This window comes from Diplodia corticola (assembly GCF_001883845.1).
Source record: "Diplodia corticola strain CBS 112549 chromosome Unknown scaffold1, whole genome shotgun sequence".
Taxonomy (NCBI): domain Eukaryota; kingdom Fungi; phylum Ascomycota; class Dothideomycetes; order Botryosphaeriales; family Botryosphaeriaceae; genus Diplodia; species Diplodia corticola.
In genome coordinates, this window is record NW_017971480.1 from 164,957 (window position 1) to 178,689 (window position 13,733).

The window sequence follows — 13,733 nt, forward strand, 5'->3', positions numbered from 1 at the left end:
TCTCGGAGCGGCCGATGCCGCAACAAAATAAGGAAAGACAGTAGCTCAGAGGACGAGAGGGATATAACGGGGGCGTAATTGATGGAAGTAAAGAGCAGAGAGAGGGTGGCCACTCGCACTTGGCGGGTGTGATGTGGTGACGAAGGAGACTGGAAGAGTCGCCGTCGCGGCTCCGATAGCACCACCGGAGACCCGTGCCACCGGCCTTGGCGCTCAGCCTGGCTCCTTCCGAAAAATAAGCGTGCCCTCACCGGCCGCTCGGATCCGAGCCTGTCTGACTCCTGTCAGTGTCAGTCTTCTCCTCCGCTCCGCTGACCCCAGATTATCCCACCCTCCATGGTTCGCCCACGCCCCTACGCAGACCACCCCGTCGCCATGACATCTGTCTCACGTGATTCGCCCCACCCAACGCTCTCTCCGCTGACTCGATCCTCGCCATTAGCACTCTGCTCGTCCACTCTCGTCTCTTTTCCTCTCTCTTTGCGAAGTCAAGCTTGTACTGGATCAGGACAACGTCTAGGCGGGCTGCACCCTGCACAGCAATCACTGATTCATGCCAACTACTGATGATTTGGTCAAACAGTCTGATTCTTGCTCCGTCTCTGGTTGCCACCAGCCCAAGCTATATATTACTCTGCAAACATTGTGGATATCCATCTTTACGATACAAGAAAACGACATGTAACGACTGTCTGGACACTTTCCTCAACCCCGCGGCTGTGTTCGGCAGCAGCAGCCATGAGTCCCATCGTGAATTTACACACTAAGTCCTGACTATACCCATGAGTCTGACCGTATTTCGGCGCTGCTCTCATAGTCAGTAGACAGCTTCACCCTGTGCGATAGGTAGCCGACAGGGCGGCACTGTTACTTCCGAGGTCCGATCTTGGGCCATATCCCATGATCGTCTAGACAGAACCCTCGGCAGATGCAGCTTCACCCGTAGGAGGCTTCGCCTCCCGCTTGTTCATGATCATGACATCCCTCTTCAAGACGTCCACGATGCTCTCCGAGGAAGAAGCCGGCACTGCACGAGCGCAGTTGATGGCGGCAGCAGCAATGTGATCTCTGCTAGGGTCGCGCTCGAAAAGCTTCAAAGAACGGCCGCACATTGAGTTCGGGCCCGGGTTCCGCACCTTGTTGGTGTTGGTGATGGCGCTCGCAGTCGAGTTGGAACTAGCCCTCCTGCCAAAGCTGTTTTCGGTCGTGTTCAGGAGCGCTCTTGAGTTCAGGTTTGCGTTGGCGTTGGCGCTGTGAGGGGAGCGCTCCTTCAGTCCGAGGCCTCCCAGGAGACCTCCGTCACCACCACCGCTTCCACCTCCACCCGTCAAGCCTCCCACAAGGTTGCCGACGCCGCCGAGAAGTCCGCCGTTTCCATCGTCCTGGGGCTGAGGAGAACGCTGCTTCAGGCCGACGTCACCCGTTACGTCTCCCACGAGGTCACCAACGCCGCCGAGGAGTCCGCCATTTTGGGGCTGAGGAGAGCGCTTCTTCAGTCCAACGTCACCCGTAACATCACCGACAAGGTCGCCGACGCCGCCAAGAAGTCCACCACTCTGAGGTTGAGGAGCACGCTCCTTCAGCCCGACGTCGCCCGTCACATCACCGACAAGGTCGCCGACGCCGCCAAGGAGTCCACCACTCTGGGGCTGGGGAGAACGTTCCTTCAGCCCAACATCGCCAGTGACATCTCCCACAAGGTCGCCGACATTGCCGAGAAGTCCACCATTCTGCGGCTCGGCAGAGCGTTCCTTCAGGCCGAGGCCTGACAGAAGACCGCCACCACCACCTCCTCCAAGGAGGCCACCGAGAAGGCCACCGCTGCCACCGTCGTCGGCAGCCTTTCCTGCAGCGGCATCAGCAGCCGTACCGCCGGCGGCAGCACCATCGGCAGCAGCACCATCGGCAGCAGCACCACCGGCAGCAGCACCACCGGCAGCAGCAGCATCATCGCCACCGCCACCGCCAGTGACCTTACCGAGCAGGTCACCAAGGGCACCGCCGCCACCACCACCGGCCCCAGCGTCGCCGCCGGCGGCGGCAGCACCCCCTCCGGCGCCGGCAGCGGCATCATCGCCACCGCCACCGCCAGTGAGTTTGCCGAGCAAGCCGCTCAGGAGACCACCACCGCTGCCGCTGTCAGCTCCGGCATCGGCGCCGGCCCCAGCACCAGCACCAGCACCGGCCGCGGGCGTGGCGGCGGCAGCTGCTGCGGGATCGGCGGCGGCAGCGGCTGCGGGATCAGCAGCAGCAGCGGCAGCGGCAGTGTTGGCGGCGGCAGCGGTGTCAGCGGCAGCGGCAGCAGGGTCGGCCGCAGCAGGGTCGGCGGCGGCTTGGTCAGCAGCGGCAGGAGCGGCGGCGGCAGTGTCTTTAGCAGCAGCCGGATCGGCGGCAGCCGGATCGGCGGCAGCTGGGTCGGCGGCGGCGGCGGCAGCGGGTTTGGCAGCAGGGTCGGCACCGGCGGCACCGGCACCTTCGGGGTAGCGGACATGGAGCGCTCTTCGGTTCGCCGCGAGACCTTCCTCGGGAGTGATGTCCTGGAGATTGTTGGAATTGCTGTCGGGAGCGGCTACACCCCGGGGGAACCCCTGGAATGCATTTGAGGTGGAGTTTTGACGACGTACAAGAGTATCCCTTGACATCATCGAAGGGGCAGCCTTGTTCGCGGTGTCCTGTGTTGGATGTTAGAACCGGGGATGAGGTTTCTGGCAGCGGAGCGGGGGGAGTGAACGTACCACGAAGCGCTTCTCGAGAGCATTGGCATTGCCATGGGGAAGGGCGTTTCCGGAAGCCGTCAACAGGCTCAGAGCGAGCAAATTAGGAGTAACGTGGAACTTCATGGTTTCTGAAGATATCGAAAAAATAAAGAGGGAAAAAAAGTAGAATCTGACCCGCAGTGAGTGAAATTTAGGATGTCTCCCAAAGAAGAAAGTCGTAAGTAAAGCCGGGTGGGGCGGGGCGAAGAACAACGACTGAGACAGAACAAGGTCAACTTGATTGCTGCTGAGTAGTAGGAAACTGTCGGAGAGGCAGCATTCTTAAGTGTATGGCCCGCCAGCGTGGCTATGTCATTCTTGGCTCGTTGGCAAACGGCATCCCGCGGCCTGGTCCTGCAGTAATCACGATAGGCCTTGCGGCTGTGGACGTGAGGGCGATTAGCGCAACAACGGCGGGCGATCCAATCAATCACAGTAAGGAACACACTTCGTTAACGCCACTTCGTGCACTACGGGTCGAGGGGTCTGTGGGCTCCGAACAGCGGACGGTAGCCAAGAGGGCAGGGTTCCAGTTTTCTGACCCCGCAAGCGCACCAGAGCGCGGAAGGCGCGTCCATATATGGCAAGAGATGTGATGCATAAGGTATCACTCGGGTCTCGGTATTCCGTGCAGATCACACAGGTCCCGCGGGGTGGCTGCGGAAGCCAAGCGAGCAACCAACCCTATCTGCAGATCGACCGGACGCCTGCCGATGTCTCAGAGTGCGCCCCTTTCAATGATTCTAAGCGCTGGCCGATATACGAGCTTGCAAATTCATCGTGTTGTTCGACCTCAGCACCAAGAAGTCGGTCAACTTTGAAGGCTATGTCAAGTCAGCACTCAAATACACCGCAATCGGGCCACTGATGCGACTTTTTTCTTTTCCTGGCAACTGCGCCCTGCAGCCCTACAACCTACTCCATTAAGCAATTCAGATTAACGTGCGGATCCAAGCGACTGCGCGAATAAGCTCATGGGGCTCTTCGGCCCCGGTGCAGCGCAACCCCTGTATCAAGCCCCTGTCCATCACCAACTCCACCTGTTTCAGAACTGTCTGCGTTCAGTCTCACAACACCAAGTTTTCTCCGCCGGCCCAGACCACCACGGCCGTCACTCGTCTGGAGCTCTCCTCTTCGTACCAGTCCCCTCGCGCGCTGAAACCCTCTGAGCAACCACACAGCTACGGTCAAACTGCGCAGGCAGCAAACGCTGCCCCAGAACTGCAGATCGGCGTTCCACCAGCGGCCCAGAATCGAAGGACCCTAGCTCTGACAAGCGAGGTTAACGAATCAGCGCCGACCCGTCTTGCAAGGAGCAACGGGGAAGTGATATGTATATCTGCATAAGCCCCGCCCGTCTTGGCTCAAACCCCCCCAACCCTGCGCATCCACTCTCAGCACACTCGCATCTCCCATCCTTCGCCGCCGGACCTCCAGACTTCCGTATTCCAAGCCCATTGCCAATACCTCAGGCATAAGCACGACATCACAAAACATCAAGCGCGAACTTTTTTTTTCTCTCCTTCCTTCATCATGGACAGGCTGCAAAACACCACCAATGACGCATCGAGGGCGAGGTACTCCCACATAGTCAGCTCAGACGATCAAGAGCGGCGTGGCTATGCCGAGGAGAAGCAGGGCCTCACGATGGTGCACGCGCGGCTGTCCGAGGACACGGACTCGACATTACTGGAGCAGGTCGATCTGAGCGAGGACGATGATGTTGATGATGACGATCTGCGCGAAAGTGGCGACGGCAGCGGCAGGCGGCGGCGGCGGCAGCGCGCGAGGTTCGGCCCGGTGTGGCTGTGGGCTCTGCACGCCGGCCTCTTCCTGATGTCGTTCATGTTCTTCATCCTGGGCGCAACCATGGGGCCGTCGGTTGGCGCCTTCGTGCAACAGTTCTCCGCGTACTGTGAGTGAATATTTCCGGACCAGCTGCAGGAGATTGGGCAAACGGGGGTTCTTGTTTGCTAATCGTTTCGATTCATCGCCACAGCGCCCGCGCTGAGCGCAGTCGAGTACGAGACTGTGACCTTTAACAACACCAAAGGCGCCAAGACGCCCTACGTGGGCGCAGGCCCGGAGGCCGACAAGGCCTGGGAGCATGTGACGATGCACAGTGAGTATTCGTCGTATGTACATGTCGGCCGAGAACGAGGCTGACGAAGTGAAACCCAGTGGGCGATCAGATGGTCGACGAAACCGACATGGCGGAGCTCAACAAGCCGCTCGACCGGTTGCGCGTGACGGACGCAAAGTCGGGTGCGAGTGGCTGGCGCATGGAGCTGGCCGTCGTACACCAGCTGCACTGCCTAAACCTCATCCGCAAGTTCGTGCACAGGGATCACTACGAGCCGCTGGATCACGCCGACCTGGCCGTGCCGGAAGATAAGTTGACCGGGCATCTGGGTGAGTGGCTGATTCTTCTCCCCTTGGGTTGGAATGCTGGAATCCGGCTAACTGAAAACGATAGATCATTGCATAGAGGCCCTCCGCATGAAGGTCATGTGTGAAGCCGACGTCGGCGTCATCTTGTACCAAGAGCAGCCGGGAGATGACGGGAAGCTTGAGCCTGATTATGAGACGCAGCACGTGTGCAGGAACTGGAACAAGGTCCGGGAATGGGCCGTCACGCACAAGGTTGCGGATAAGACAACTTTCTAAGGTTTTGTTTGATCTTGACGACATTGATGAAAAATTGAAAAATCAGGAACCCTTTGTTTCGTCCCACGCATGATAGAGTTTTCTCTCAAGCATGATTCCCAGAGACTGGAATTGAATCATTATTCAGAGTTGCCTCCATCGTAAGAGTAGCAAATCATGCAGAGTCGACCCTCGTATTTCTCATTTCAGAGAGGTATAACATGACTAGTAGAGACTGAAATCTGGTGGCCGTCGTAGTCTAAATTTGTTGTTGCAAGCAATCTAGGTCATGTTGGGCGGCCGTCAATTAGATATGCTCCGGTCTGTGGCCGCTTTCAACTCAGTAGAAGCCGCACATTTCCCTCGAAAGCAGTCCGAGTCCGTACTGAATATGAAGAATACCTCACTCTCGTCGAGGAGGTCACTCAAGCCAGCCGCCCGATAGAGAAGAAACTTTTGCTAGCTTCGTCTTCACTCTGAAGCCAGCAGTTGCGGTTCCTCGGCTGCGGCTTCAGTCTCCGACTTGCCCAGTCTCATCTCCTTCAGCAACTCGTTGACGCTCTTCTGTGAGGCATGCTTCTTTTGCTTGTTTCCTCTCTCCCTCTCGTCATTTACCTTGACATCCGGGGCAGGCAAGCTCTTGTCCGCCGCCTCGTGCTTCTCCAGCTTCATGACTGCCCATCTATGCTCGAGACTTGCCTTCCAAGACGCGGGGCTACGGTGCTGTTGGGACACGCGACCAAACTTGTTGGTGACGCTGAACTTCTGCTCCAACATGCGCATCAGATCGGCGCTTCTGGGCTCGAGAAACTGCAAGCGGATGATCTTATGGTAGCCGATGAAGCGGAAGCCACCGTTCCGGCTGCCGGCCTGCTCGAAGATGGCGATAGGTTCCAGCAGATAGTCAGTCAGATCCGGCGTGTGAGTGGGGCTATAGGGCTCGTCAGACGACAGCGGCGGAGCAGGCTCAACTGAATCCTCGCTGGAGTGGCCGTCAGTCTGATCGCTGAGCTTCCTTGCGGCCCCGTGACGACCGACACGCGGCCTTTCCTTGGCAAACTTCTCGCTTCCGGGGAGGTAATGCAGGTTCGTCTTGACATATAGATGAGGTGGTCCGTCTCCCAGCGGGGGTTGGCTTCCTGGAAAAGCATGATGTACTTCAACTTGTCCGGCTCAGAGGTGGAGGAGTTGAGGGTGCTGTGAACGGTCGAACGCATGCCTTCGCCGGCGTCGAGCTCCACCGGAGGCCAATAGTATTCGTGCACATCGTCAGCGCGAGGGAGCCGCTCCGTCGGGGCCTCCATGTTTTCGGCGACAGAGGCAGGCTTGTTGCCAACGTCGCTGGTGCCACAGTCGGCCCCGGCTTCTTGCTTCTTGCGCCGAAGAGCGGGTGGGACGTATGCCATGGTTGGTTGGTGTGATTTTTAGACTGATCAAAGGACGGCCAGCAGGCAGCACAGGCAGTGGTGTTGATGAGAAAGAGCGAACGCCGAGCCGAGGAAACTCCGTCCAGGGACCCCAGACGGTCCAAGACACGTCGGAACAGGCAGGTACACATGTATTGAATATAGTCCAAAGAGCACCGTGAGATTAGATGTGAATGCCTGATGGGAAAGAAACATGCCGGTATTCGATAGCCTATGCTTTCCAAATCCCAACCCCGGTCTTTTGCCTGATGCCCAACTAACCCTGCGCCTTGCAAGCATCCCGGACTTTTGATAAGCCTGTCCCTTGTTGCCTGTTGCCGCTCATGACACCTGACCCAGCCGCCATCTCGCTCTCAGATATAGGAGAGCTTGGTACCAAATTACAAATCTGTAAATATGTCTGAAAAGTATGCAAAAATGCTCGCAGCGAAGAAGAGGAAGAGGAAGGAGAAGTAGTAGTAGTAGTAGAAGGCTCAAAGAAAAGGAGGAAGACGACAAAGGAAACGACAAGAGAAGGTTAGAGACCACACTTCAGCTGCAATGCCCGACTGGGCCAACTTCAGCTCCATCCAATCATACACACTATCCATAGCACTCGTTCCCAGACGCTCACACTCGCGTAAACCACCTCCCACCAGCCGCGCTGACTTACGAGGAGATGTCTTGTCTCCATCTGTCGATAGCCGCCCTGCGGCCCGAATCCAACATAGCAGGGTCCATTTGCATCTGGTTGCCAACACCCATGCCCATGCCCATGCCCATTCCTGCCGGCATCCCCATCTGCATGCCGCCCATAGGCTGCATCCCGTACGGCTGTCCCATCACCATCTGCCCACCGGGATAGCCAGTCATGCCCGCACCTCCCATGCCCATGTTCATGCCCATTCCCATGTTCATGTTCATGCCCATCCCCATGTTCATATTCATGGGCATTGGCATGGGTGACTGCATTGGCATGCCCATACCCATCATCATGGGCTGTTGCTGCATCGGCATGCCCATGCCCATCATACCAGCTTGCGGGTTGAGGAGGCCGCTTTGGTTCACTGCCGGCATGCTCATGCCCAGATTTCCGGTGCTCATGTTCATGTTGTTAGCACCGAGGGCCATCATGCTGGCCCGCTTGTCGAGTGAACGGACGCCGCTCTTCCTCGGCCCAGCTGCCAGTCCAGTGCCGTAGTCTTTACCGAGAAGACCACGCTCTCCGCTCGAACCATCCAGGACCATGCTCTTGGTACGGCCATCACTTGGAGGGCCTACCTCTAGAAGGGGCTTTACCATTCCATAGCTCGTGCTCCGCTTGTTGCCTTCACGGATATGAGCCTGGCGAGTGGCAGTCTTGTGCTCGCTCTTTTGTAACAGACTGCCTTGCGGAAGGCTGGAGAGCAATGCGTCGTTGCTAATCTTATCAGCCTGGTTGCCAGCAGGATGAGCCGAAAGAATGTCCGCCAGGCTGCGAGATGCTTTGAGCGGCGGGCGCAACGGGTTTCCTGGGGATAGGCCCGAAGGCGTCGTGCTGCCACGGGCCAAAGCCTCGGCTTGCAGACGGGCGCGACGTTGTCCCAGCGTCTCTTCTTCCTCGTTGGCAAGTCCAGGCGTCTTCGGGGACGCGTCCTTGGCTCCACTCTTCTCTCCCCCGTCTTTGAGGCCATCGAACTGGCTCATCATCTCACTCGCGAAATCTCCGCTAAAGGGGCGCGAGTTCATGTCGCCGAGCGCCGAGTTCAAGGCTTCTTTACGCTTGAGGCGCTCCCGTCTCGCTGCCAAAGGCTCTTCCTCGTCCTCCGACTCCTGGTTCACTTGCGGAGGTTCTGGAGTGGGATCATTGCTGTTACGTTGACTTTGCGAGTGGGCACTGAGCATCGTCATGCGTTGGCCATCAGGAGCGTGGGGTGTATCCGGATGGAGTCCGCGCAGACGGTTCCTGCGCCTGCTGAGAGGTTCGCTGTCCTCTAGTTCCTTCTTCTCAAGCAAGCCAAGGGGACGGTCCCAGTCGTCAGCACGACCGCCCGCTCCCTGACCAGCCTTGCTGGCAAGGCCATTCTGATTGGGATATAGCATGGCTAGCGGCACCTCGTCGTCTTCTTCTTCCTGGTTGGGGGCTTCCCAGGCAAGGTTGACACGTTGGTTTTGGCGTTTTCTCTTCTCGATTTCCGCAACAGCATCTAGTTGAAGGAGAGTGCTATGCATACCGTTTGGAAATGCAGTCGCCGCCGTACGGCTTCGCTCACGCTGTTGAGCCTTGCGCATTTGCAACTCGGCAAGGAGCGTCGTGGGCGCTCCGATGAAGCCCTCCTCATCATCGAACTGTCCCTCGTCATCGTAATGGTCGCTGCCGTCACGCGATAACGTCTCCATGCCGTTATAGGCGTCGCCATGATGCTCGTCCGGATGAAGTGCTGTGGATTCGTTGACATGAGATCCCTGGCTGGAGGTAGATCCTCGTCGCTTTTGCTGCCCGGCGGCTTCACCCTGATCCAGTGCATTCGATAGACTCATCTGACTGTTTCGCTTTTGCAGCTTGTTCATCTTACCGCTGCTACTCTTCTTCTTGAGCTGCTTCGACACCTCATCTGTGCTTGAGCGACGCCCCAACAAAAACCCAAAGGACGACTTCCTCTTCTCCTTCTTGGGCTCCTTCTCGGCTTTCTCATCGTCGTCCAACAGGGTCGTTGAGCTCTTCCTCTTGTCCAAATCAAGCAAAGATGATGCGCTTTTCCGCTTTTCCAACATGCTCTTCCGCTTATTCTCCTTGCCATAGACGGCGGCCTTTCCAACTGGCCCAGCAACGGGGTGGTCGGTGAAAGCACTGACAGGGGCACTGGTTGATGCATCCAGGATATCATCAAGGGTCGCCCGGGCAGACTCGCCCTTGATCTCAATATCGTGCGGCACGTTTGGCTGATCAAAGTACGCGCTGGCGCGGAGCTGGGGCGGAAGCTTATCCATGTGAGCACTATGGCGGAAGGCTCCACTCTTGCGGTTATCAGGCTTGTCGGGCTTGCCGCCCAGCCATAACGCCGAGTTCCTGGCTTCAGCAACCATACCTCCCAGGACTTGACTCCGCCGCTTGTTCCGCAAATCGTTCGAAGGGAGCTGGGAGAGTCGCTTTGGCAAGTTCAACATCTTCGGGACAGGTGCAGGATAGTAAACCATGCCGTCGTCAGGCGGAGGAATTCCCGCCCGATAGTCGTGTGGGATGGAGTGCAACATGGCGTGCTCACTACCCTCTGATATCTCTCGCAGGCCCGTCATGCCAGTGGTGCAGTGCACGCCATCAAAGTCATGGAAGGCCGTCTGAGCTTGCTGATACGTGTCGGCGGTAGCAGGCCGGTCAGGGAGCTCGTCAGGGTCCAGCATGCCGTGGGCCACGCGTCCGTAGGCACCGGCAGCGGGAGCCGACTCCTGACTCGGCACGGTGGCCAGCTCATTCTCTATGTCTGCCACAATCTTATCGTACTCGAGACTGAATTGGGAGGCGTTGCGGGCGTGGAGCTGGGCGAAGTCGGCGGTTGCGGGCTGCGGCTCGTTGTAGACGGTGGCAGTGTCGGCTTCGTCGATGTTCTCAGGGAACTCACCCAGCGAGCCCTGTGTCTGGGACACGGATTGCTGGCGCTGCACGCCGGAGCGGTGGGACCACGAGCCAGAGCGGATTGACCCCTTCGGAGAGGTTATGTAGGCGGTGGGCGAATAGCCGCCCCAGCGGGCCTGGGTGTTGACATCGACAATCGAGTTGTTGTAGGAGCTTATTGACGTGTTTCGCGACCTGCCGGCGGGCACGGGTTTCGCGTTGTCGGGGTCTGCATGGGTGTGCGAAGCCAGAGACGAGCGGCGGCTCTGCTCCTTCTCCTCCAGCTGCAGCTTGCGAATTTCCTCGCCGATGTCCGAGCCGCTGGAGCTCATGCGTTCGGCGTGCTTCTCGAGGCGCTCGACATGGGTCGCGAAGCCGTCGGTGGGGGAGTGCAGATCGGGCGTGGGCTGGGAAAGCTGGAGCGAGCCCTCAGCGGAGGCGGTGCGCACCCGTGGTCTGGTGGCCATGGCGCTTGAACGAGAGACACGCCTTCGCGGCGGCGGGCGGGGTGCAGCGGGGGGCGTCGACTTGAGGGACACAGCAGGACGGGCAGAGGGCGCGGCGGCGAGGGACGGGGGAGGCTATATCGCGGAGTCGTGAGACTGCAGCAGGGAGCCACCGAAAGGGCGCCGCGCGCAGGCGGCGGGCACGCGCGATAGGCCAAAAATAACCAGGATCGACGGGTGGACGGCGCGGCCCCATTTGGCTGCAGCTTAGCCCGCCCCTGCCAGCGACGCGCCAAGCCGTGCTTTTTGCCCTCCGTGCTCGTGCCTGTCGTTGCCAGGCCCGCGTCAGCCTTCGTATCAATCTACCGAAAACGACCCTGCACCACCACCCGCCGCATCCCAACGCGACGCCCTCTGTCCCTTTGCTCACCCTGCGCTGACCGCGCGTCCGCCCCTCGCCCCCGCCGCCCCATGGACCGCCCCTCCTTCAAGCGCAAGTTCGACAGCGACGATGCCGGCGCCCGCAAGAATCCGAAGACGGCCGCCGACGGTGGCCAGGCTGCCGGCAAGCCCAAGATGTCCTTTGCCCAGCGCATGATGGCCAAGATGGGCTACAAGGAGGGCCACGGTCTGGGAAAGACCGGCGAGGGCATCCTCAACCCCATCGAGGTCAAGCTGCGGCCCCAGGGCGCTGGTGTCGGTGCCGTGAAGGAGAAAACCGAGCAGGCGAAGCAAGAAGCGCGCCGTGCTGCCGAGCGTCGCGGTGAGGAGTATGAGGACTCGTCCGAGGAGGAGCGCAAGGCGCGTCAGCGCAGGAAAGCCGAGCGCAGGAAGGCCGCCGAAAGTGGCACCAGCGGAGCCAGCACGCCCTCGGGCTTCACCCGCCCGAAGACGAAGTACAAGACCGTTGCCGACATCGAGGCTGCCGCCGAAGGCCTCGAGGTGCCGAATGTGCTGAAGAACCTTATCGATGCCACCGGCAAGGAAACGAAGCTGCTTACGTCTACCGCGGGGCTGATGACGCCTTTGGGTGGAACTCCGTCGGCAGCTACCGAAGCTGAGAAAATCGCCACGCGTGCTCGCCGCGAGCTCGAGGCTTTCGCGAACTCGTGGACCGAATTGACGGAGCGCAAGCAGTTCATCGACATAGAAGAGGAACAGCTCCAGCGGGAGATCGACGAGCAGGAGCAAGCTAGCCGCAAATTGCAGGGGGTCACGGACGTGGTCGAAAGACTCAGCCGCCTGGAGTTGAGCAGGCCCAGCACTGCTGACGACGCATCCGCCCGCTGGGAACAGGTCGTTGCCGAGCTCGAGACGCTGCAGTTCGAGTTCCGCAATGAGCTCATGCAGTTTGGTCTGCAAGAGGCCGCTGTGGCCGCCATTGCCCCGCTGTTCAAGCAGGAAATGCTTGACTGGGAGCCATTGGAGCAGCCCATGCATCTCGTACCATACATCCACCGCCTGCGCACAATTCTGGGCATCGGTAAGGATGATCTCGTGCTTCACAGCGGACATGATGACCTCTATGGCTACAGAAGACACAAGTCGACCACCCCGTACGAGTCGCTCATCTACTCGCTCTGGCTACCCCGAGTACGGACGACTATCACCAACGTGTGGGACCCCTTTTCTCCAACCCCGCTCATTGCGCTCGTCGAAGCCTGGAAGGACATACTGCCCCCCTTCATCCGCTACAGCCTCCTCAACAATCTTGTCGTGCAAAAGCTCAAGAACACGCTGCACGATTGGAACCCCAGAAGCTCTCTCAGGAAAAAGCACACCAAGCCTCTTCCCCACATCTGGCTATTTCCATGGTTACAATATCTTGCTGATGAGCATACTAATCCCAAGTCCTCCACTGGCCTGCTGACGGATGTGCGTCACAAGTTCGGCTCCGCGTTCAGATCCTGGGACTTGTCTCGCGGTGTCATGCCTGGCCTGGACAGCTGGCGGGAAGTACTTCCCAACCTGGAGCACACACTTGTCCGTTACCTTCTACCGCGTCTAGCCATGCATTTGTCGACAAACTTCACAGTCGATCCTTCTGACCAAGACCTGTCACCACTTGAGCACGTCCTTGCCTGGGCTGCTTTCTTCAAACCCAGCACCATGGGCCAGCTCATGTTAGCAGAATTCTTCCCGAAGTGGCACAACGTCCTACACCTGTGGCTTACATCGGACCCCGACTACGAAGAAGTCGGACAGTGGTTCAGCTGGTGGAAAGAGCAGTTCCCCGATACTGTCAACGCAGTGCCGGCCGTCGCGCAGGCCTGGGAGCAAGGTTTGGAGATGATGAACACCGCCCTTGACTTGGGCGACGATGCAAAGAACGCACTGCCGCTCCCCGACGTGCCGTCGGGTATCGTCGAAGAAGAAGAAGAAGAAGAGAAGCGTCCCAACTTCGCGGCATCGACGGCCAGCAGAGCTGCCGAGGAAGATGCGACTACCTTCAAGGATGTCGTCGAGGACTGGTGCGGTGAGAACGACCTCTTGATGATCCCGCTCCGTGAGGCAGACAAGACGACGGGCTTGCCGCTGTTCAGAATCACGGCGAGCGCATCTGGTAAGGGCGGTGCTGTAGTTTATCTGAAGGGAGACGTCGTCTGGGCACTTAATAGAAAGGACGATACGAAGGAGCCCCTTGGGTTGGAAGAGGGCTTGATTAAAAAGGCCGAAGGGAAGTAGCGGTGCCATTGCCACGCCATGGATCTAGTAAGCTGCTTTGCAGCATAAGCAATTTATCTGAAATTACCATGATATTTCGAAAATGATGGGTACAGGCTCAAACCACTGCAGTCAGTGCGACAGGGAGCAGTTATGATGACGGAAACGTAATTTTCACCCAAGCGAACTCCGTATCATTAGTGTATTTATCAATCTAGTCTTG

At 58.6% G+C, this 13,733-nt stretch overlaps 5 protein-coding genes across 5 annotated transcripts; 2 read left to right on the forward strand and 3 right to left on the reverse strand.

Annotated features, from left to right (window-relative positions):
* Positions 1-908: 908 nt before the first annotated feature.
* BKCO1_100051 (uncharacterized protein) lies at positions 909-2,840 on the reverse strand (the record flags this gene model as incomplete). The annotated part of the gene is made up of 2 exons (XM_020269915.1): positions 909-2,672; positions 2,736-2,840. 2 exons carry the CDS (start codon positions 2,838-2,840, stop codon positions 909-911), a joined length of 1,869 nt encoding a protein of 622 aa, XP_020135257.1.
* Positions 2,841-4,289: 1,449 nt separating this feature from the next.
* Positions 4,290-5,423, forward strand: BKCO1_100052 (uncharacterized protein; the record flags this gene model as incomplete). The annotated part of the gene is made up of 4 exons (XM_020269926.1): positions 4,290-4,671; positions 4,756-4,878; positions 4,938-5,168; positions 5,233-5,423. 4 exons carry the CDS (start codon positions 4,290-4,292, stop codon positions 5,421-5,423), a joined length of 927 nt encoding a protein of 308 aa, XP_020135254.1.
* A 450-nt stretch (positions 5,424-5,873) lies between these two features.
* Positions 5,874-6,808, reverse strand: BKCO1_100053 (30s ribosomal protein s16; the record flags this gene model as incomplete). The annotated part of the gene is made up of 2 exons (XM_020269937.1): positions 5,874-6,384; positions 6,441-6,808. The coding sequence occupies 2 exons, from the start codon at positions 6,806-6,808 to the stop codon at positions 5,874-5,876; spliced, it is 879 nt and encodes a 292-aa protein (XP_020135255.1).
* Positions 6,809-7,477: 669 nt separating this feature from the next.
* BKCO1_100054 (uncharacterized protein) lies at positions 7,478-10,867 on the reverse strand (the record flags this gene model as incomplete). Its single annotated transcript, XM_020269948.1, has 1 exon — positions 7,478-10,867. The coding sequence occupies one exon, from the start codon at positions 10,865-10,867 to the stop codon at positions 7,478-7,480; it is 3,390 nt and encodes a 1,129-aa protein (XP_020135067.1).
* A 450-nt stretch (positions 10,868-11,317) lies between these two features.
* BKCO1_100055 (g-patch domain-containing protein) lies at positions 11,318-13,531 on the forward strand (the record flags this gene model as incomplete). The annotated part of the gene is made up of 1 exon (XM_020269959.1): positions 11,318-13,531. One exon carries the CDS (start codon positions 11,318-11,320, stop codon positions 13,529-13,531), a length of 2,214 nt encoding a protein of 737 aa, XP_020135253.1.
* Between the last annotated feature and the right edge of the window lie 202 nt (positions 13,532-13,733).